The 25,331-nt window shown below is 38.7% G+C and overlaps 1 protein-coding gene across 1 annotated transcript; it reads right to left on the bottom strand.

The window, feature by feature from the left end:
- Positions 1–463: 463 nt before the first annotated feature.
- On the bottom strand, positions 464–23,884 carry SLC17A5 (solute carrier family 17 member 5). Its single transcript, XM_039569629.1, has 11 exons — positions 23,564–23,884; positions 20,143–20,339; positions 18,481–18,714; positions 17,903–17,990; positions 15,129–15,215; positions 13,767–13,885; positions 12,740–12,898; positions 10,196–10,328; positions 8,338–8,485; positions 3,686–3,776; positions 464–2,169 (listed from the first exon to the last, which is right to left on the bottom strand). The coding sequence occupies exons 1-11, from the start codon at positions 23,622–23,624 to the stop codon at positions 2,032–2,034; spliced, it is 1,455 nt and encodes a 484-aa protein (XP_039425563.1). The 5' UTR covers positions 23,625–23,884; the 3' UTR covers positions 464–2,031.
- Positions 23,885–25,331: the final 1,447 nt, after the last annotated feature.

The raw sequence follows: 25,331 nt of genomic DNA, 5'->3' as shown, positions 1-25,331 counted from the left end.
TAATTTTTAAAAGTTTGATATTCAACTGAACTATTTTCAAAGAAAAAGACTAGAAGCACAGGAAGAAAAAGACTAGAAGCACAGGAGGCTGAAGTTTCCAACGTCAGAACAGGTGGAATTGCAACCCTGTCCATGTGTTGCCTGATGATGATCTCTAGAAAAGCAAAGGCATAAATTAAACTATATACAATCTTTTAAGTTTTTAACTTTTCCCCCCTTCTTTTTAACCAAAGATACTGAAAGAGTACAAATTTATTTTCACATAAAGTTAAATTATTACTTTTAATCCAGTGCCAGGTGGAAGACAATACTTACCTGTAAAGCCAGACAAAAAACTTCTGAGGAAGGTGATTTTCCAAGAAAATATTAACCATTCCTTAAGCCAGTCACCAACCTTGTTGTTCAGCATACTTTCAAAATGGTGGTCTAACTTCAGGGAGATAGTAATGTTCAACAACAGATGCACATATAAATATTCAATCTATTTATTGTAGAAACACTGAAGACACGATATAGTTTTAACATACTTCCACTGAATAAGTACTAATTTAATCTGAACAACACATTGTTTATTGTGGAAATGTTGCAGACACAAACAGAGATTTAAACACAGTTTAAATCCACCATCAGAGAACATGACACTTAAGGAAGGCCAAAACAAAATGGCTCTTAAAGCTAAAAAGGAGAGGCAGATGCCATTTCCTAGAAATGAAGGAAGGTAGGCTCCACTGGAGCAGCTTTAATACTGGGATTTTCTTTTGGATTGGTGGTAAATGAAAAACCCAGAGCCCAGTGATTTTTCTTTTTTACCTAATTGCTCCAATCCAGGAATCTTTGGCACAAGAATTTTCCTTTGCTTTGTGGCTCTAAGATTATTCAGCCATTTGTTCTTAACAAGGCCACTGTTTTGATAACTTTTAATCCTACTCTGTGGCATTTAAGTGCATGTTGTGCAAAGAATGCTCTTGAGTGTCAAATTCTATCTTGATAGGAGACTAACAGCACCAGATTATTGCACTAGTTCTTTTCTACTCTAGTTTTATCTGACTAACAAACAATGCTGTTAGAGAACTGATTTTCCTGATTGTTTGCTACACTGGCCTTATTTTATTTCTCCTACACTTACAAGCTGACAAACATATCTACATGCAAGAGGAAAGAATTCCACTGCATTGATTTAAAGAGACAAAAAAATTAATTGCCAAACTGAAAGTTATTTTAAGATAATCATGCAGATATTCTATTTCTAGTTCACTCTTGTACACTTCCTAGATTTAAACCACTGAGCTGCACTGCTTCTTCTTTGCAGAAAGAAATAAAAATGAGGCCTATTTGAAAAACCTGCACCACAGAGGACACATGTTTTTTTCTGTAAGTCCCAGTGGTACATTTACTTCTTTGTTGCTGTGTATTAGTTGTGAAGCTGTATTCATGAAACAGGGAATGTTTATATATTCAAAACTTGTGCGTAAAACAGAAGTAAATTACATGTGCATTTCTTAGCCATCATTAAAACACTGACAAAATAAAAGTACTATAAAAGATTGTATAAAACTAGAGCTCTACTACACTTCTTTAAACAGCAAAAAACCCATCAGTCTCATAATGGAAATCAAAACTTATTTTTGGGTACAATTCTTTGCATGCCATTCTTCCTTAGAGGGCTACATAATCACTTTACTTTTTCCTCTTATTTTAGTATCAGCAAACATCTGCCTACACATTAATTGAGAAAATATTAATTAAAAACTGGAAAGTATTAGAGCCTAGCACACTGATTTAAAATGTCTCTGATCACATATTTGATATCAAGTCCTAGCATGAAAATCTATATTTAATCCAAGTAGTTTCTTGTTAGGAAATAGCACACATAGACTGTCAAATTATTTTCAGTACAAAAGATACAGCGATAAAATAGTTTAACCAAACAGCTCTGAAGACTCCTAGGCATCAGCAGCGAAGGCACTTTTCCGGTCACACAGTTCTAAGCACAACGGGACTCAGCACAGCTTTGGTATTTCAACATCTCCTTCAGTTTCTATGCAAGTGATATCCACTGACTGCCCAGTCCTGAACTTCTCCACTTGCAAATAATGCAAAGAAAATTGCTCCAAATAGATTAATAGAGGCAGCAATATAGAAAACCATCTGCCATTCTCCCACAGTATTCTGTCAAAAAAAAAAAAAAATGCAGTCAATTTGCAGCTTCACACTCGAGAAAAAGTAGTTTTAAAATCGATGCTACATGCCTTGCCTATTTAAATGCAAATGCCATTCAGCATGATTTCACAGCAACATAAAAGCATTATAAACATAAAGGATGCAATAAGCAGTATAGTCAATTTCAGTTTTATAATACAGCTTACACAGATAGTCTTATCAGAACTGCATTACCCAATCTGGATCAGTTTATCACCCAATATGCAGAGCCATCGACACAACTGCAGCGAATGCTACTGTAAGGGAAACACTGCTTTGCTTTCAGATCAGGTGATCCAAGAGCTGAAGTGCCCTGCACTGTGCAGTAAGCTATTCTTAATGACTACTATGTGAACATTCCAGAATCATAAGCCTTTTGGTCCCAACGAGGTAGCTACCTTCACTCAGATTTCAAGAGTAATCCTCTAAACTCTGGTATTTAAGAAAGGCCTTAATAAATGTGTAGTAAAGAACTGTGGTTTATTTGCTTTTTGGCTTTTTTTTTCCTTTTCAAATAAAGAAATAATATCTGTAGATGTCTAAAGTTTTTGGGGTTTTTTTTAAGTTCTGGATGATGCTGTAACAAACCTGTGAATGATCTTACTACAAAAACAGAATACCATTAGTATGGAGGGGAAAAAACTAAACCAAACAAAAATATCCTAAAACAACCCACTTGTTAAGATATCTGGAAGAACTAATTTTATTGGAATAATGAATTAATGAATATTTTCAGATTGTTTTTGGTTAGAGCATGGTGCTAATAACGCCAAGACCATGAGTTTGATTCTCATATGGGCCATTCACTTAAGAGTTGAACTCAAAGATCCTGTGGGTCACTTCCAATTTAGAATATTCTGTGATTCTGTGATTTTTAAGAAAATCCTTAGAATTACCTCCAACTCCAAAAATTCAAGTGCATCACTAATCTTACTCCTCCTATCTCCCTTTCTTAAAAGATTTTAGAATAATTCATATGTTCATTGAAAAAATAGTAACCAAAAACTCCTCAAAAGCCCCAGTGCTTCCCTTTTTCTATCGAAATCACTACAGCACCTTGTTAGTCAAATCTAACACTAGAATCTAGTTTCTCACTTATCTGACAAATGCTGACATTAGAACTCAACACCTCACGTGACAGCCTAATTAAAAAAAACCAAGCAAGAACTTGTTCTAATTTGATAAAACAATACCACAAATGTCTAATCTAGTTGGTGTTTTATCAGAGTTCTACTGTGATAAAAATATATTCATTTTGTTCCTAGAGAATATAAGGGGTGAGTCCCTAAAATTTTCAAGTCTTACAAAGGTATTTGATTTTACCCTTATTTTCCTGATCAGAATCAGGACAATAAGAGCTAGGAATCAAGTAATTCAAAACAATGGAACAACATGATTTACAGGTGTAACCCACATTTCATTTAACGACTGCAGACGTGAGAAGAAGGAATTTCTATTCAATTGAGATAAAAATATAACAACTCACATTATGAGTGAGGTTTTTGGCAATAACTGGCCCCACCATTCCTGGGATAGTAGCAAAAGAATTTGTGATCCCAAGGAGAATTCCAGCATACCTGCAAGAGAAGTTGTTGACACTGCTTATTAACTTGTCAGGCTTATCAATCATGGACACCATTTTGCCTAACCAGGCCTCATCTTGATCACACAAGACAAATAAAACACAAATATTCCAGTGTGAATGACTTGCTTTTCTTCTAATAACAACTCACTGTCACCTTGGTACATACATTTTAAAGGACATAGTTTAGTTGTGGACTTGGTAGTGTTAGATTAATGGTTGGGCATGATGATCTTAAAGATCCTTTTCCACTTAAATGATTCTCTATGTCTCTATTTTTCAGAGGCTAGTTATGGAATTTAACTTAAATTGCCTATGGCTTTGCTAAAGATCCATAATCCAAATCCACATCCCCTTTGCTAAGCCACAACAAAACTGTCTGGAATGGATCCACTGGAGCAGTTAAAGACACATTGCATGTCTTGAAGTAGAAAGACAACAAGGAGTATGACAAAGTGCTCTTTGCCAACAGTAAGAGTTGGTTCAGGTTTCATTGCTAAAAATCTGTCTGCCAAGGAGGCAATATCCACAGTGTGCCTGGATATCCCCACTTACACTAAAAAGTGTATATTCCAAAGATAGGAGTTCAGAGTGCTGTGGCAGTCCTTCTATTCAGCTTTCTGTGGGTCAAGGCCAATGGGAAAGGGGTCTGACTAAACCAGTTCTGCTGGTTGCCATTCCTGCAGCTCCATTCTGAGGCCTCCTGTTCCATGAACGTGCTGCTCTCTCACACACAAATGTATGCATATGCACCAGTGGCCATAAAAACTTGCTGGGAAAAGCTGATAACTTGCTTAATATCTGTCTCAGCACCTCATCTCTAAGCAATTCAAGATCTCTCTCACAGGCATGTTGCAATACCGAAAGTTTGAAACTGTACCACAAGTGCAGACTTGTGAGAGAGACTGAAGAGAAATAAGAGCCAGATGTTCCACAGCAGTTTGACCTTCCAACCACCAGGGCACAGATCCCTGTGTTTTAGATTTTCGAGGTGGATTCGTTGGCTGAAGAATCATACAAAATACTAATAGCTGCAGTTTACCATAGGAGAAAGGAGTCATATCCCAGTCATCATTTTAGGCTGCTCAGAGTAAAATTATGTCCTCACCAATTTTAACATAACAGAAACCTATTTCATCTCTAAAGAGAAATGCATACCTTTGAAATTTTATTTACCAAAACAGGAGAATTCAACCATACAACATTGTTACAAAAGGTTGCAATATGCGTATTCATTCCAGTGATATTAGAAAAACATGTGGTTTTTTCCTGAGAAAGGGAAACAATCATCTAGCCTACTAGTTGATTTTTTAAAGTCTACACTACATGTAATTTTGAAGTGTGGCCATGCTTTAGTTAAAACTTCTTTATTTCTTTCTAAACCTGGCATGCAGTCTTCCTATCTTGGAAAGTGGTTTAGAATTAATAGGCCTTTATGATGCTGAATGTCAAAGTGTAAAAGTTTCCCTTAGGAAAATAAGCGCATGAAGCAAAACCCCATTTAAAGCCTTTAAGTAGAACCAAATGCACTTTGTCTTCAACATGTTTAAGCACTACAATACTGCTAACATACACTTTTAAAACTAAACATAGTCGACAAAGATCTCTGGCAACTAATTGCTGGCTAAATGCCTCTGTTTATGCCCAGTGTTTCTGACATAGGTTGCATTCTTGATAGTGCTCGCTGTTTGATGCAGATAACTGTGATGACACTCCCTTAGTACAGTGGAAACTCCCATATGAAAAGGGAAAGCAAAAAGTGACATGTCTGTAGAGCAAAACCAATAGTAAGCTGTTGGTCAGGTTCTTATGGCATAATGGGGATAACCAAATACAAATTAACTTGCAGAGCAGTCAAGTAGTAAAATCAAGAGTATAAAAAAACATCTATGTGAAGTATTTAGTATATAACAGAACCACATGAATATTACAAGGGCTCATGGTAACACCAGTATTAAAATTTGTAATAATAGAAATGTATTGATGTAGACTTAAAAAGCTAAAATACAATATTTTCCCTAGAAGAACAATCTTGTCTCCCTTCTGTCCCCAACCCTTCCCCAATCCAATTCACCAATGGCATAATAAATACATGTTAGAAACCAAAACCACATAGCAAATATTGTTTTTAATTAAGCATCAGTATTTTCATTCACTTTTTTCCTGTGAATATAATAATTATTATGCAAGTTCTAGTAGTAAAAAGGGACTGTTTGCTATTCTAGGAAGCATACTTTTAACTAATTTAAATGGGTATTTGTGCATTTTGAAACTGCTTTGAATCACTTCTAGTTTTTCTAACATCTTTCACTAAATTACGAAAAATAAATATTGAGCTCTGAGTAGACTCTACAGAGGTTTCCTTCACACTTTCATGCAGACTTTGTTTTTAGATTTCTCCAATTATGTCAAGTATTTCCTTGAAATTTTGTATGTCGGCCTTGATCATTTTATCCAACAAAGTTCAGACAAATTGCAAAAAACTTAGGTGTGGGGGGAGGAGCAAAGACAGTCTTCTTTTTCTTCTCATCTTATATGTTTTTTACATTTCTGTGTCTGAAGAAATTTTTTAATATGACTTCTGTTACAAGGACATGCTTTTTTTCTTTCTCTGTCCCCATTTGGACTGATTTGCCCTGAATTAAAGCATGCATGTGCTGAATAGAAAATCACTGATTTCAATAAAACAGCACTCACTCTCACCACGTCACCACCAAAGAAAGTCTTCCCACATATGCAGCCATGCGCCTCTAGAGGCAATGCTGGGCCAAAGTCCCTGAACTACCAGCAAGACACTTCCCCCTCTTACACTCAGTCTGCTCCCTTCTGCCTGTCTGAGAGGGAAGAAGAGCTAGAGGAACTTGTCTGGTGTAAATCCAAAGGGAATAAAAGCAGGACTTTATCGAGGGTAGGAAGAACAGAGTGGGATTTGGTCAGAAGGATCAGCAGCAGTTCATATGCGGAACCTAGCTATGCCTGCTGACAGGCATCGGCACTGTGTAACTTCATTTTCTTCTTGTGGCTTTTTTTCAACACCTGAAATACTCTGAATACTGTTATAAACAAATTGACTCTTGAAATAAACACATTTGAAATTCAAAATGAAGCATCTCAAATTAGAAGACACATACAACATCCTAGTTTGGGAAACCTCAGCCATTGCCTACATACAGAAGTTCCTTGTGCGTCTAAGTCACACTGCAGTTGCATGATTTCCTTTTTCCTGTCACAACTCTGTTGCATTCCATGGACACGTTAAATTGTACTCACATAACAAGCACAATTTAATACGTATTTTGGAAACTAACCATTGTAGTTCTGCAAAACTAAGCTTGAAACAGAAGTTGTATAATGAATGGTCTCATAACACCCCAGATGCACTGCTTTAAGTACATTTTCCAAATTTGTAGTTATATGTGATTTAAAACAAAGTGCACCACAGAAGCTATTTTTCTTACTTTCATATTCAATTCAGCACTACAAGCAGTTTATAGCTGGCCACTAATACCTCCCCTCTTGCTTGCTACGTAACCTCACCTGCCAAGATTAACTGAGTTCCCACTATTTCATATCCATTTGTTAAGTCAAAAATTGTCCGTGATTGTGGATGTGACCACCATCGTTTCAATTGCCCAAGCCTGGATACCACCTTCAATTGGGACCCATATAAATTGACTAGATGATCAGAATTTTTTTATAGGTAGTATTTCTATAAATTGTTTTTTACTCTACACTTTAAGTCATTTCATTTTACACAGTAATACAGAAACACCATTTTCTTTGGACATGAAGTCATTTGACCCTGTTCACATCTAAGTGCTACCACAAATTGGAAAATGAATGACAAAGTAAAGTACTTGACTTTTACCAGTGCACTTTTGAAAGAATATACATACATCCACACTCTTTGGGGAACTGATGGATCTGCCTAATTCTGAATTTGTAACACTGGAGAAATTACAGCTTGAAGTCTTAACTTTCCATTCTTGAAAAATATTCATTTAAGAGCAATTGTACATACCTGATTTGTCACGTACTGACAAATCAGGTCAACTACTTGTAACAATAATTAGATTCCAGTGTACAGAATGTTTTTCAAATGCAAATAATTTGCCTGTATCACAGTGCTTAAATACGGTAATGTTCATACCAAAGGTTGATAGCTCTGATGAAAAAGCTGAAGACAGTGAAACACTTAACTGTACTGTGCAGTTCAAAATATACTGTCCTACTAAGAACATGAATTCAATATGACAAAAGTCTATCAAGTCTATAATTAGAATCTGTAATTACAGGAATTATATAATTTATTACTGCAGGATCAAAATTGGAATGATTCTAAACTATTGTTTATGTCATAGCCTCTGCCAACCTTGCACTTTTTGCAAATACAGTGCTTAATACTGTAAACCCAAGTAATTGTCAGTGTTTACACTCCAGCTCTGTACAGCATGTGCTCCATAGATACATTTCCAAGCCACCCCAGCAACACAAAAAGAAAAAAGAGGGGTCACAAACATTTGACATGCACTAACAACAGCTTCAGCAATACTTACGAAGGTGCTATGTCTAGATGATTGATGCTGTAGCCTGATGTACAAAATCCTCCTAGTGTTGTTGATATGGTCACGAACGCAACAGCCAGTGCATAGTTGCAGCCTATGAATCCAGCTGCTACTAAGAACACCGCAGGTCCAATCATTCCTTTAAGACAGAAGCCTCAGAATCAATGGACGTTTAACACGAGACACTGGGACGCGCCAAGCGGAGTGTACGTTTCCCATACAACTTCCACCGCCCCCTGCCGTACAGAACCGGCACTGCACCACGCGCGTTACAGTGGGACGGTACGGAATCAGAAATGGTTTCGGGGGGAAGGGACCTTAAAGATCATCTAGTTCCAATCTCCCTGCCACACGCAGGGACACCTCCCACTGGATCAGGTTGCTCAGGGCCCCATCCAACTTGGCCTTAACCACTTCCAGGGATGGGGCAGCCACAACTTCTCTGGGCAACCTGTTCCAGTGCCTCACCACCCTCTCAGTAATGAATTTCTTCCTATTGTCTAATTCAAATCTACTCTCTTTAAAGCCACTCCCCCTTGTCCTATCACTACATGTCCTTGTGAAAAGGAAGAGCAGATGGGTTGCAAAGCTGTTGTTGTCTCAAGAAACAGCAACTAGATCAGAAATATCCCACTCTAGCGGTAAAGAACAAACTAGATTAAAAAATTAACAAAAATCAACAGATACTGAAAATTACCTCACAAATTATTTTTTTTTATTGCTATAAAAAAATTGAAGCTACACTGACACTGTGAACCCTGAGTGAAGCCAGGAGAGCTGTAGAGATACTGCATCGGGCACTGGAAACAGCTTATCAGCCACCATGAGCTCATGCACACTGCTTCCTATCTGCAGTTAACTTTGGTACCCATTTCCCAGGACCACAGCCCATTCACATGACCCCACTGTGACCTCTGCAAACAGCTCCAAGTACATGTTTTTCTTGATGAAGCCAACCTAAGTCCTACTTTTCCCAAGACAACAACATTTTTTCTCCTGTTATACATACAAGGGTGTGAGATGTGTGGCCCTGCAGTAAACTGAATCACCAAAATAGCATAGACTTAAGACAAACAAACAAAATGCCTGAGAATTTATTACAGGAGCTGCTTTAAAGAAAGCAGTTGAGTCAGCTGAATTGAGAAGCCAGCAAGGATGACCATACAATAACTGGGCTGCAACTTTTGTGGATCCTGTGCCTAATATATTTTTTTTTCCTTCAACTTCTTTCCCCTGTTCCCTCTTTTACTCAGCAATCAACTCCTCTTTCCTAAATACAGCCTTTTACCTGTGTTTATTGAAATCTGATCTGGCTGATCTGTTGGTGATTTCAGATCCTCTCTCCTCCCAGTCAGTCAAGACCATTTTGGATTCTGTTTGATCTTCCTACTGTGGTAGCAACTGTAAATTTTACAAGTGTATTCCTATTTACTTGCTTAAGCCTTAGATAAACAAAACACTGAACAACAGAACAGGCTCATGCAGAACAATATCCCGGCAGTCTGATAAACCTTGTTTGATAACAGTGTTTCAGTCACCCTTTTATGGTGACTTTACCTGACTGTTTATTTGATTGGTTTGCTTGTAGTCCAATTATCTTGACCTAAAAAAAGCTTTTGACAATCTCTTATTGTTCTCTTATCCAATAGGCCTACTTTTCATGGAAAAAGATAGGATTTACTCCTGACACATTATTGTACAGATAAAGTTGCTCCTCTCAAGTCATGAACAATGCTGCCTCATCTCACAACAGAATGTCAGACTACTCTCCCAAGCTCCTAAGCTTTCCCAAATTGATACTATTATATGTTCTAAGATTGTATGTTCCAAGAGATGATACTGCACCTACCTATTAGGGTAAAACATTTGCGAACACAAACAGTGGAGAAGTTCTGTTTTTCCCGTAAATAATCAGCAATTTGCCCAGACAGAATTATACATAACCAGCAGCCAAAATAAGGTAGGGCAGACAAAAATCCATTCTGTTAAGGAGGTTAAAAGAAGACAGTTAAAACACTGAAATGACAAATCAATATGCTGAAAAATCACTTGTGCTGGAACATTAACTGAGACTGAACCAGAGGTGACAATTCCATCCATCCACATAATTATTGCTGGTATTACATAAAATACAAACCTAGGGATAGAAAAAGCAAAGCATAATAAAGTTACCAATGTGTAAACGCCCCATCACATGACTTAATCCATAACTACCAATGCAGTCAGACCAAAAACTCCAAGGTTTAAAAAATCAGCAACTGGGTTCAGGAATAAGAAAACTGTAACTGAAGGTATCCTGTGGAAATCAACCTGATCATGGAAGTTTCCAGGACACCAATATCAAGGGAGTTACTAAAGTTAGTGGAAGCTGTAAATATTATTCAGAATTTTGAAAACTATATAGAATCTCTGGTTTTGTACTACTGTTACATTACATTATTCCTTATCCATCTGCTGAAATATCTGGTGCTTGCTGTAAACAGAAGACAAAATATAGAACTAGGACTTTCATCACATCTAGGCTGGACATCCTGAAATCCCAAAGCAGAGTTATTCAGATCTGACATGACTTACACTGAACTCACCAGTTAATCCCCATTACTTTAAACAAGTGCTGTTTAGAGACTTCTGTCTGATTCTACATGATTTGCAGATGAAGGGAAACAAAAGGTACTATTAAACTGCCTACATTTACAGCCTTTCTAAACAATTACAGATAGCTACTGATAACAGAGCTATAATTTGACCATACCCATGATTAAAAAGAGGTATTTGAATAGAAATACTGTAACCTTTATACACTAGTATGAAACGTATTAACTGTCAAGAAGTGTCAAGAAGTGGAAGATTCCCTAGGAATTTTAATTTGAGTTGAAACAAGAAACACATCCCCACCTCAAGTTCATTGTATCAGCACTTGTGCATGCTGCCTGTTGGATTTCAATGCTCAGTTTTCACTAACAGTAGGTAAAATTTTGAAAAATAGAAGAGTCTCAGTAATTAAAAAACTTTTTAAAAGCACTATTCAAAGACACAGCATTATTTTAAACTAATTTCTGTATTTTAGAAAGGAAACTGAACAGCAACAACTGTATAATATTTTAAACGGTAATGCAATCTCCATCTAAATGTGTGGCAACAAAGTTAGTTCTACACTATTACACAAGCATTTTTTTTTTTGATGTTCACAACAGTCAGTACTCTAAGTTGCTCTAAAAAGAAGAAACATAACCCAGAGACAAAGGAAACCACTTCACAGCAGAACCATTTAATGCAACGTGTGTTTTACAAACGTTATGTGCAACTGAGAGCCGTGGTAGCAAATGACTTCCACAGATGTTGATGCCTCTTCAGGGAATACCTGAAGAGGCACAATAAGGAACCCAATCAGCAACTTCAGTTAGTTTTTTCCAGCCATTTTGCAGCTTGTCCTAATGCAACCTTCTCTTCTAATGCTAAGGTTCCCCATCTTCTCCTCCCAAGATTGCTGGCATCACGTCTTTCTTGCACGGCATTCATCTTCAGATTGCTCTAAACCAGTTTTGTTTTTTAAACCAGGAAAAGACTATGTTAAACATCTTGAAATTTCTGAGCACCTTTTTATCTTAGCTATACCAGTTTCTCCAGGTAAGCTATGCCATCACCAAAACAGTTTCATTAAAAACAGACCAGTACAGTCAAGTAATTGCTATAAATAAGAATATTCCACCTCCCTCAACTCCTAATTTTTCCCTGATAAGTAACTCAATTTTATAAAATTTCCTTGAAAAGCACTGTATCTGGACCTTAAGGCTATGGTTTTGTTTCATCCAGTTACCTTAGTAAGAAAAGGTATTTTACCTCTGCTGCTCAATGAGGAAAGAAAGTGACAATTTGGAAACTGATCCAATCAGAATGAAGCTTCCTTCTGGTCCCTTCCTCCCCCAAACCCCATCCTTAAAATACTTTCAAAAATGCCACTTGTCCAGTGGTTTTCTTAGTTTTTATTTTTAACTGGAAATGTTCTCCTCTATGAGGTAGCAAAGAAGTAGACAGTATTTCAGAAGCCATAAAACTTGGTGTAAAATCTGAAATAATCATAGAAGCCATAGATCGGGGAAAATATTTTTATAGTTATGTTTTAAAGCAGAGCAGTTAAAGATGGGTACCATGCATCTTCAAACAGAAAATTTACCTTGAAAATTAGCACTAAGGTAAATGTCAGATAAGTAAAGATAGTGGAAATTATATGGCAGGCAACATTTTTGATGCATCTGCTTCACTGTGCGGGGTTATCATTTCCCATCTATATGTTTACATTCCAAGGTTCTTAAACAGGTTCTTCTATTCTAAACAGCAGATGATTTAGTTTCTTTAATTCAGAACAAAGTGACTATATTTGCATGTATCTTACCTCCTGTGCATCAAATCGCAGGATCTCCTTCATGTATGTGGGCAAGAGTGTAAGAAGTGTATAGAAAGTCCAATTATAAGAGAAGTGTGCCACAACAATAGCCCAGAGTGGAAGAGACCCCAGCATAGGTCTCCAGGGAACAGATTTCTGTGTAGAAAGCTGGCAGTCCAGAGACAAAAAGAGAAAAAGAAAGAAATCAGGATGTTGATATGAACATTTACTAAATAAAGCATTTTGATGCTAATCAAATCTATGCTGATCACCCATTCTGAAAGGCACAAAATGAGTCTCAGTTGATAGATACAAGTCATCAGCAATGAATTAATTACTGTCTTCAGTTCTCAGTGAAGGTGTACTAAGGTATGTTACTGCTCTGATGTTTACTATTCCAAAGTAAACCAAATACTACATTTTGTAATTCAAAAAGCATGCCTTCCCTTGTTGAAATTTGATGCCTTCTGCTTTTACTATAAATAATTTAGTATTTAGTCACCCCTGAGGTGTTTATTTAGCTGAATCTTTCCTACTCAGATATTAATTGTGGTCTCTCAGTCAGCTTTACTGTTTGTAAATACATATTCCCCCAGTCACAGGAATGAATCTTATGCAAACTTTAGGATGTGGCTCATTAGCATTTTCTCTGCAAACAGCAATCTGTTTCTTACTCTAGATGACACACTGAGAAAGAGAAATGCTCTAAAATATTATATTGCAAATGTTGAAGACATTATACAGGTCTGCATCTAGTATAAAGTGACATATTTGAGCTTTTTTTTAAAAATAAAAAGCTTTTTAAATAAAGCACCACAAAAACATCTGTAACAAAAGGCAGTATTATAAATGCTATTTGATAGCTGATTTTAAGTTTACAACTGCATTATTTTAAAAAATTTTTTGGTTCGAAAAATCCTGCTTCCATTTCAGTTTAAGGATGCTATTCTATACATAAACAGAGCATGACATTAATGACAATGTTTGTGGTTTATGTTTAGGCTTAACTAGGTATGTCTACACCAAAGTGCTGTACCTGATCTTTTAGAGAAGACAGTATATATTCTCTTTCAGCATGTGAAATGCTCCTGTGAGTTTCTGGTGTATCACTAACCAAACACATCCAGAAGAACCACCATAATACGCCAAGTGCACCTATTATTGTGAAAAGATGGGTGAAGAGATAAAAATTTTTAAAAAGCACTTATATTGAGCGAGTATATAATCTCAGATGATATAATCAGAAGTGTTTTCTCAAAACTCTAATATAATTTTAATGAACATTATTTTTTTATCTACTTACAAACACTAGTTCCCCAAAGTGTCTTAAAAATGCACATTTAGATACAATAAACAATGAAGATGACTAAGCAGGACTTTTTGTTTTTTCCTCTTTTTTTTTTTATACTTGAAGTGCTTCATGCAGCAAGAAAGCTGATGCACATACATAATTGTATTCTTATCAGTCACATGGAAGAGACACAAAGGATATGGCTCATCCTCAGGAAATAAAAATTCATGTGAAGTTTAATCACAAAAAATGCTTTGTGCACATACATAGAATATCACTACATACAGCTTAATCGATGCACCAATCCTCCTTTTCTTTCTTAAGCCAACTCCAGAACTATCCTTTGAAAAAAGGTAACTTTTCAATAATCAGTCCAAATTAACTGCACGTTTATGTAACTGTAACATTGCAACTTATTTCATCTTGTTCAGTTCTTTGGTTTGAATCCTTGTAACTTATAAGAAATTGGAGACGGTTTTTTTGAGGAAAATGTAACCCTCGTCTTACATTCTGATTCCCTCTTCCCCATGGAGAATATGAAATGGCTCAGACATGTAAATGGACCTGGAAAAAGCATCAGCTAGACCTGTTAGCTAGATGCTGTTAAAAAAAGTATTTTCTGTTTCAGCTTCTTCCAGAACATAAGCCACAGTAAACATGCTATGCCTTGCATTTTGGGCATTCTTTCATGGTCCCTGTGACTGCTAGAGATTTTCCACACTTTAAGCAGCAGTAACTTTTCACACGTTCTTTCATTCAAAGTAGAAGTTTATTCCTGGGATTAAAGTTATTAACTCAATTTCACACTCCAGATAAGAAATTTCAGCCTGCTGTTTTCAAGTGATGGGAGAGTTAAGAGCATTTGACTTGTACCAGCTTTTGTCCAACTCAGAGACAGCTTTGCTCATTGGAAGAAAGCTTATTTAGCCATTCACTGGAATCTACTTAGCTTTAAATATCTCTAATTGCCCAGAAGGAATAAAACAGCAACCCAAAATGTCAAACACACTTTTAAAACTCAAAATAAGTTTTCTAACATATGCTTTTCAAAAAGAATGTGGATTGTACTTTAAATAATTAAGAAAAATCAAAACAACACAAACTCACCAAATATGTAGAACACATAAACCCAGTTCATATAGTAACAAATTAAACCAGATAGTGGCAGAGACACAACAGTTCCCAGCTGTGCACCTACCAGAAGAAAGCAAAACAAAGCAGAAAAATAATTAGATCTCCTATGGACCCCTTAAGTGTAAGTGGCATTTCAGAGTTATTTTATTTCTCTGTAATACATCGTGCATAAAGATTGTCACCACCACTAGAGGGTTGTGATTTGCTTTAAAGAAACACAGGCACAATGAGCTGCTTCGGCAGCTCCAAGCAAATAGAGCCCCAGTGCCCTACAAAGCCAAAATTGGAAGCAAAGAGCAATAAAAGATAATAATTCTTGGCACATTTGTCTCCAATAAAGTGACGGCTCTAACACATCTAAAGCAATGCACATTAGTCAACTAGTATTGCTGTAAAACAAGAGAGAGCTGAATGCAGTATAATTAAGGCTTCGGGAGTATAGTGTTGCAATATAGTCAGTTTGCATTTTTCGTATCTCCTACTAGCTCTACAAAACCAGGAATGCTAGAAACATGAACCAGAAGTCAGCCATATATAACCAGTAGGTTCAAATTCCATGTTCCCTAAATGTGACAAGGTGTAGGATCAAGGAAGAAGGGAAAGATGAGCAGATTCCAGTTCAGAATACAGCCAAAACCCAGAAAGAACTGTGCTTATAATTCAACATAAATTTTGCAAAGAATAAGGACGGCAGGTGTTTCCCTTTCGAAATCTAAACCAGAAACCCATATTATTTACATACTTAGACACTCTACTGGGGATAAACAGTAGGTTTTGTCTCTTAATGTTATCTGTACGATTACTTCTCCAAATCTAATCTCAACTCAGAAAATATTAACATTATATTGATACTCTGACTACCTAGATTCCATCTTCACGGAAACAGTAATTTTTATTTGAGGCAGAAAGCTCCAACCATGAACAACAAAAACACATACATCATGCAAAATATAAATCAAAGTAACAGCTATATATAACCTTAACCACATGTACTCTCAGAAAATCAACATGATCACGATTAAATTAACTACCGAGCACATGACGGCCAATGTGCAGGAAAACAGCCTGCCAAGCTTACACAAGATGTCTTAGCCACCCGTGACTGCTAACAATTGGCTCTTCAAGGCCACAGACTCTTCTCACTAGTACATTAGCATATAGTTTCACAAATTACATAAGGACAGTTTAAAAACTCCCATTTGCTAGATGCAGTAGAAGGCAATCCCAGCCCTGTACTCTCTGCTTAACTTGTGTGCTGGGTCTCACATGAAGACTTCTTTTAAAGTGGATTTAATTAAACACTAAGGCAGAAAACAGATTTTTAAAAAAGAAAAAAAGCTTTCTGATGCATTAGGTGTATTGAAGTAGATCATTGAAATGTCACTTCAATGAGTGATGAGACACTTGGTTCAGAGCAAAGTGAAGAAATGTGAGCAAGAAAGGATTAAGGCTTCATTCCTCTGGGAAAATCACTAGACTGTCACTAGACTGTCCTAGCTCCTTAAGAAACTGTAGCTGAAGTTTATATGGTATAGCCCTGTCTTCTTGATAAACCACAGGTCAAATAAAAAAGCTGTAACAGAATTATTACTAACAGGAGTGAGCAAAGCAAACCATTACTTCAGTAACTGAATACAAAATTTGTCATCCTCAAAGAAATAATATCAATTTTGACTAGCACATTTGGAAACCCATGTTTTTCACCTGTCCCTCAAATATTGCACCAAGCAATGTGACTGACCAATAAACCCCTAAAATGCAAGAAGGTTCAGTGGAGGAGGGCAAGAGCAATGGGAAGAAGATCAGGGAATAATGCTGGGTGTGACCAACCACAGTTGTTGCAAAGAAGCTGACTTTATCTCAACACAAAGGGCATCAGAAGGTGGCTTTGGTTTAGATAAGCAGCTATGTCAGTCAAGTGGATCAGCTGGCGGCGTAAATGTTTCTCCTCATTCAATTCATTAGAAGTGTGACTGTCTCCCTGACTTAGCCAGACCAACATGAGGGAAGTGAATACGTGGGTCAGCCCAACACAAAGTATAAAAGCTAAACAACAACAGAATTTCTGAGAGAACAACAGACTCGACTTGCCTTCAACCCAAATTGAAGTGTATTGCAATTGCTATATTTTACTAAATGTCAACTTACATTTGCTAACTTATATTTGTACTGTGCTTTCAGTAAATTCTGTATCACTCTGCTAAATCAAAAATCCTGTGTAACATCAGCTATCTTCAAACAAGTAAATCCAATATCAAATATTACACCTTCCAGATGTAGAATATCTAGGAGAATCTGGTCAGGGAGTACTGGACTCTGACACGGAGCTCTTGCAGCAATACATGGGACCTTGGATGGTTTCTTCCCCAAGCTCCTCCAAGAACACTTAAAAAACACTCCGAAAAACAACCAGACAGCTTTATCCTGTGACTGCCCCAGCTTTTTTGTTCCTAATACTAAATCTTTTTTATTTACAGTATCTTCTCTTAATCAGCTTCACAGTAACTCTTTGCATCATTTATACCAAAGTTTGACCCAAGTTTATACTTATTTGTAGACCACTACCTTTTGTCAGGTTATAAAAGCCATGAAGAAAACTAATGGAAAACAAGACTTACTTTAATGTTATGCTTTCTGGATTAAATGCTGATTAAAATTTACAATATAAATCCCTTTGATTTAAGTCAATCCTCCCTGTTACAGCAGTAAAAATTTATAATCCCATTATCAGCGTGGGAATTTCTCACCTGCATATGAAATACTAAGGAGCTTGCTGCGTTCCATTGGAGGAGCCCAAGAAGACCACATTGAATGCATAGCTGGGAAGGTAACACCCTAGAAAACATCATTTCATTCTGTTGAAATGCAAGAATTTTAGAACTCACTTCAATTTTACATGCTTCAAAGCATGTTTCATTAAAAAGCAGTAGTACAATCTGTTAGTTTGTTGTCTAGCAAGAAACCACTTATAAAACTTCTGCAAGGCATGAGAATAAGGAGGCAGAATTAATTTATCCTGCTTTTGATTCTGTATATACTGGAAAAGCAGAAATTATACAAACAATACTATTTTGAGGCCCTGGTCTCTGGAAAATGAGAATAACTCTAGTTTTGGCTCCAAGTATCCTTACATTTCTTATCTGAAAAGCTAAGGCTAAAATATAGTGCAAATGCTTTAATTATTTTAAAAACATAAAACTAAGCCACTTGAATGAAACAATCCATATACTATTCCAGCATACCAACCCCCACAGAGTCTAATCACTACAATTTTAAACAAATTATTCAGATAGATATTCAAGTTACATAGAGAAAGCAGGATTACCTCTCCCAGTCCTTCCAAGGCTCTGACAGCTATGAGGTAGCCAACTCCCAAATTTGCAGCTAAGGGAGTAAGCAAGGTGAATACAGAGGTACCAAAGATGCCAAACCCCAGCAACAGCTTGCCTCCAATTTTGCTTGCAAGATATCCTCCTGGAATCTGAGTAATGATATAGCCATAGAAAAAAGAACCAAGGATCCATCCCTGAGTATCAGCATCCCAAGAATATTTTTCTCCCTAAGAAGAGGAAAAAAACCCCAACAAAATGCAGTAAGTTAAAAACAACAGTTTCTCTGACCATATTTTATGTTACGTAGATACACTATTTAGTCCTTTATAAATAAATTTCAATTTTTTCGTGACCTACTCCCTAGGGTCTCCTTCCCCTACACTCACCTATACTGCAATCAAAGTTGTGTTAAAAGCTAATTCAGGTAGTTTACAGTCTGTTCAGACATATCTAACCGAAGTATGGAAGTCACCACTACATGAAATACAAGTGCTCTGGCAGTTATGCCTTTCTGCATTCTAAGCAGCTTGGGTTAGGTGACAGGTATGTAAATCTGCCTGAGTACAAATCCCACTTCTGAATCACAGAGTGGACATTCTGTCGTGCTCTATAAAATGGCTTTACCTGCAGAAAATTTATGGACAAAAAAAACAAACAAGGAAATACAGGTGCTTAAATTTAATATAAAGCAAGAGAGCAGTAAAGGACAGGGCTCAAAAAGGTAGGTGGAATAATGGGAGAAGCACAACAGAGGGAAGATGACTTCAGTGGACAATGCGATAAAAGCGAAGATGATTGAGATAGGAATTCTGCAGCTATAAAGGAAGCCAGCAAGAAGATACGAACTGTTGCCCAATAAAAGTGATTCTGACATTTGGGATCACTTCCAAAAGACCAATTTTTCGGCATCTAAATGAGCAGCATATATTTCACAGAAATGATGAGTCAGAACCTTCCCATAAAGCTCACCATTATAACTTGTTTGTGATAAACAATAAATGACCTATAAACAAACAAACAAAATGAAAGAAGGAAGATGGCAAGAGTGCTCAGGAATAACTTCAACTACAAGACAAGATCTGTGCAAGTCCAAATTCACAAAACTGGGGATTTTTTTAGAAGGTTTTTTTTCCATATCCAGCAGTTCAGTTAAGAAATGTGATTTTAAGGATTACTGGAAGTCAGAGGTAAAGGATATAAAGGCAAAAAGCATGACCTGGGAAAGAGATCAAAGAAATGAAGAGAAAAATATTACATGTTAATTTGTAATGAAATTTCATGCCATTGTGACTGTACAAAAAGCAGGCAAATTGGACAGTGATGTGAGCTCTGACGCAGATGTAACAGTAACAATTGATTAGTGGCATATAAAACAGTGAGTCATGAAAGATTTACATAGTCAGATTAGCCAATCTTTAAGGAATATCACAGAAAAGAGGTACGTAAAAAAGCTGACCCTCAGCACAGCACTCCTTAACTAGCTAGTCATTTAAGGCTAATACTTCCCAGAATCGCTTTAAAAGAACCACTGGAAAGGCCATCTAGTGAAAAACAGCCTGTTTTCTTGCCACCTAAGTATGGCTCCATCTATCACAGACTTCTACTAAAACCACTTTGACATGCCACATTACAAGACAATATGTCTGAGACCTCACCGTTGTGTTGCGAGGAACATTTATGGCGGAAGAATGCTCTGGACACACATTGGAAGTCACATTCTTTGCTAAGCTTGTGTTAGGTTCTACCATATCCACCAGAGCGACGCTGAGGTTCACACGCAATGCATACAGGAGGAAGAACCCAAAACAGGCCAGGAGCGCAAGATTGTAGCGAGCTGAGCAGCATGCAGGGACTGAAATGAGAGCAAACGAAAAATGTTTAACAGACCTAACAGAGTAAGAACAACTCATAAGTCGTTTTTACTGATTTTCTCAGAAATCTTTGGGTAAGATAAAAAAATTAGCAAGGAGACAAGGTCATTTTTCTTCTTAAGGAGTTTATTCAGTAGGGGTAGAGTCTGAGGCTGGTTGAAAGAATTTTTAAAAACCCTTTCATACCGATGTGCAAAGCAAATGTAATCTTCGTTTAGACAATAGGCAGCTACCCACACTAGAATGGGGGCTGCAGAGGAAGGACAGTGTGTGGTCTGTGGAAATGGATTTAGAAACATAGTTTTAAAAGTCCTCTCCAAAATACTGTAATATTTATTTAAGACAGAATTTCACACTAAAAAAACCCAAAAACAAATTAGTGGGAAGCCTGTAATATACACAGAAATGGATCAAGATAAACAAATACTCTTAAAGGAGTGCTAAACAACAGTCATTGCTATTTCAGGCTGTCTTCTAGGACAAATTTTCCTTCTACAAGTTTGCTTACAAGGGAATATGCATTCGCTGACAGATGCCAAACAGAGAAAACTCCATAAAGGGGAATGGCAAACACTGCGGTGGCACTGTGAAACAGTAACAGGCTCCCAGTTGCCCAGTACACCCTCTTGGCAGTCACAAGACAACAAAGGAAATGAGTCCTAAGATTCAGCATAAAATCTGTCATGACATTAAGTCAGCTCTGTCAGCTGTTAATACACAGATAGCAGACTATGAACTGTAACACGGTTATTGATTTTCTATAGTAGTACACAGCAGCATTTGGCAGAGAGCATTCATCAGTGCCAAAGATCCAGATCAGAGCTGAGCTGTAACAGTTTAAAGCTCTGCAGCTACTCTTTATGAACTGGGAATGCTTGAAACTACTGAGCAGAAACGTCAAATTGTTGAGGAACTACTTGAACAATCTGCTGAATTTTCAAATAAAGCATAGAGTTTCCCCTCTTGTGAGGGGAAAGTTTTATATAGGGAAGTTTTATATGGGAAGTTCTATAACCTGGATGTCTGAAACTCTAGGAAGGCTGGGGATCAGTAGATATTACATCAGTCTACAGTGATCTCATCTTTCACTACTCAGAGTTCAAATGATGAATAGAACAAGTACATCTATGAATAGGACTGACCAGAGCTTCATCTACTACTGCAGTACATCACTTAACTGGATTTTCTGATCTGCAGTAAGAAACAAAGGACATGCCCTGTGGACAAGCTGATGATACCTTCCCCTTGCCAGTAACTTCCCTGAAACAAGGAATGAGCCTATGTGATTTTATTTTTCAGGGGGAACACCACAGAGCCTTTCTGCAAGATTGTTTTTCATGAAATTAAGAGAACTTTCCCATTTTTGAAGTCTCTAATCCTGATAAATTTTATGTGAAGTTCATTATGGCTGCACAAGTTGTTAAAATGACACAGAGATGCTGTACTTGCTATGTTCATTTAATAAATAAATAATAAACAAGGCTATTGTACAAATACGCAAAACCCCTTCCAGACCTGCGGTAATTGCAAGTTTTGCCTCAGAAGCATTTGAAAAAGCCATCCTGGATTTTTAAATGACATAAGGGAGAGCAGCCAAGATTTTATTGCTTACATTAAAAACAACAGGCACTGAGTACAGGAAGTACTTACTACACAAAAACTAGTCAAGCAGCTTCATTGTTCTGTTGTTTAAAAAGCAATTTGCCTTAAGTAGAAAATGTATAGTCATATAATTTATAACAATGAATATAATTACAAGTAAAGCTACTTAACTGGTCCACTTCTTGTAGTTGCTGGGGTTAGACAGTAATAACAGAAAGCTGAATAACACACTGGTGATGCAACCCTTCCTTGGAAATGCAGATTAACTGGACCATCCATTACTCTTCCGCTGTAAGACACTTACTGGTATACAACTTGTATGGAGAGCAAGCTCCACCAAACAGATGTGCAAGAACTTAAGGTCACAAGTGTCAGATTTTTTTTCCAATTGTAAGCAGTTTATTAAAAAAACCTAACTAACATGTAGGACTGAAGTCTGAAGCAAATAGCTACTAAATTATTGATTCCCTGTCATTCCATCCTGTGCACTTGAAATACCTAAGAATATTAGACCAGAATGGAAGATTCAAGAAGATTACAGGTGTGTTTCAGGAGATTGCTATAATCACACACAGAGGCATTCGCTCCCCTAAAGGTTAAAGCAGCTAACCAAAGTTTAAAGCATTGTGTTCAAGGTCTTACCTTGACTAGCAGTCTTGGGTCCTACATCCATAGTTAATTCTGATTTCAGGGGCATGTTTAAAAGTACTGTAGCTCTAATTGAACAAGATTCTTAAATTGCAGTTAAAAAAACAGGTCTGTGCTGCAAGCTGCACGGCAGTTAAAGGAAGTTGCTCCTCTGCTGTAGTTTCCTTGTGGGTGAGGTGAGCCACCTCCAACTGGAGCCTGATGTATTGTGCAAACTTAGGAACATATTGCTTTAGGAAGACTTGAGCTCAAATTTCTCTCTTTCTGGTACTTTTAAAGTAATTTTGTTAGCAGACCCCCTTGATGCAGTTGCACATTTGCTAAATGGATTAGAGCATTTTTCCATGGCATACTAAAGAAACTCAAAATCTTACGCTACTCTTTATAGGTTGTACGTTCTGGGAAGCAAAACAGCACAGACAAATAAACGTGCAGGCTGTGTTGTTAAGCTCTGACCATATATCGAGCCTCCTCTTCTACCTTCCTGCATCCTTTCACCTTCTTTCCTCTCCACGCTTGTAACAAGCAATTAGTCTTACTCAAGTTCTGCCTTCATATGGAATTTAGACACAATCTCGATGGACCCCGGTAGTTTTTAATGGTTGGCCCGGTATTTGGGCTGGAATGTCCGCACTGCAATGTCACCGAGCCGAGGGCTGGTGTCTGACAGGGCTGCACGCCTGACCCCACCACCGACAGAGCTGTCAGGACGCGGAGGAGCTGTGCCTGATCCAGCACCTCCGGGCATCGCGGCATCCCGGGCACAGAACGCCGCTAACGGCGCGGGCGGGCGGCGCAGCCCCGGGCCCGTCACCGCCTTCCCCGTCACCGCCTTCCCCGTCACCCCGGCAGTGGCACGGTGGCACCGACCCCCGGGCCCCATAGCGGCGCTCGCCGCCCGCGCCTCCATAGCAACGCGACGCTGCCACACAGGGGCAGCTGCCGCTCCTCTCACCCGTGTGGGGCTGGGGCTCCTTCAGCAGTGGGGTGCGATCCTCTCCCTCCTCGGGCTCCATCGCACTGCTGCCACCCGGACCGCGCAGCGCGCTCAAGGCCAGACCGCCCGGCGCCACCGCTGCGGCCGGGAGCGTACGGTAGGGTGGAGTGGCGTGGCGTGGCGTGGCCTGACCCGGCCCGGCTCGGCTCGGCTCGGCTCGGCTCTGCTCTGCCAGGCTCGGCTCAACTCAGCTCGGCTCAGTTTCCCCCAGCCGCCGCTCCCCGCCCGCTCGGCTCTGCCCCGCCGGGGCCGGGCACCGGCGGCCGCAGCCCCCGGCGATCATGTGACGGGCGGGGACGGGCGGAAACGGCTTCAGCCGCAGCGCCACGCTGGGGCGGGCCGCTCTCGGCCGCCATCTTTAGTGAGGGCGGCCGCTCCCTCCCGCTGGCTGACGAGGCCGCACGGACGCGCCCTCAGGCGGGCGGCGGGTGTCGCTGTGCGCGGCGTCCCGAATGCTGCGGGAAAAGTTCCTCAGAATTAGGACAAATCTGATCACGCTGATCACCACAAGTGGCTGCTTCTCAGTGAAGGCCAGCGGTCTCTCGGTGCGGGTCCACTGTGGCAGCCACGGGCGGAGGAGGAAAGGCTCGAGGTGCGGGCGCTGTGTCTCTCTGTAAGCACTGAAATGCTGTTTAACGATAAATTGCAGATACTGCAGCACATGGTCTTTTTGCTCTGTGTGTGTTTGCAGTGTGCAATTCCTGGACTGAGGTTTTAAAATAATGGAATGTGAAGGGGTTGGAATGGACCCTAAAGATCATCTAGTCCCAACCTCCCCTGCCTTGTGCAGGGACATCTCCCACTAGACCAGGTTGCTCAAGGCCTTACCCAGCCGGGTTTTGAACACTGCCAGGGTTGGGGCATCCACAACTGCCCTGGGCAATCTGTTCCAGTGTCTCACTACCCTCACAGTAAAGAATTTCTTCCTAATATATAACCTAAATATCCCCTCTCTCAATTTATACCCATTACTCCTTGTCCTGTTGCTACAGTTCCTCACAGAGTCCCTCTCTTGCTTCCCTGCAGGCCCCCTGCAGATACTTTAAGGTCGCTATGAGGTCTCCACACAACTTTCTCCAAGTAAACAGCCGCAACTTTCTCAACCTGTCTTCATAGGGAAGGTGCTCCAGTCTCCTTACTGAATACATGTGAAAATGCACCAATATAAATTAATCAGCATCATGGGATATGTAATTTCCCTCTTGGAATCTGTGTTTTTCAGCCCCAGTCAAAGCTAACAACAGAGTGGATATCTTTAAGTTTTACAGGCTCTTCCCTACAGGGGAGCTGCCTCCACTTAGCCTTGCCAGGGCTGAGTGCTGAGTCATTTTGATGCTGCTGCTGGTCATCCACTGAAAACTTTGGCATTGCTTAGATGCCTGTGCCATCCTACTGGTGTGTAAGTAACTGCCTGGAAAATTCTGTGTACTGGAAAACAGAGGAATGTAAAAGATCCCTGGCAGCATATTCAGGTATATTGTTTCAAACAAGGTACATGTATGAGTTTGCAAGTATCAATAGAACAGCTGTGGCTGTGTGCCTATCACATGGTATTACATCTCTGTGAAAACATGAAGCAAATCAGTGCTTCTGTTCTGGTTCTGAAACTTAGCCTGAGTGTCTTCTGTGAGTCAAATTTACCTGGAAGCCATTCTTACAGCCAAAATGAAGGGAAGAAAACAGAAAGAGAGAACGTGTATCAAACATTTTATGAGTAGTGGTGATT

Source organism: Corvus cornix, chromosome 3 (assembly GCF_000738735.6).
Source record: "Corvus cornix cornix isolate S_Up_H32 chromosome 3, ASM73873v5, whole genome shotgun sequence".
In the NCBI taxonomy this organism is placed as follows: Eukaryota; Metazoa; Chordata; class Aves; order Passeriformes; family Corvidae; genus Corvus; species Corvus cornix.
The sequence above is the reverse complement of the archived record's forward strand: the minus strand, read 5'-3'. Positions and strand labels throughout refer to the sequence as shown.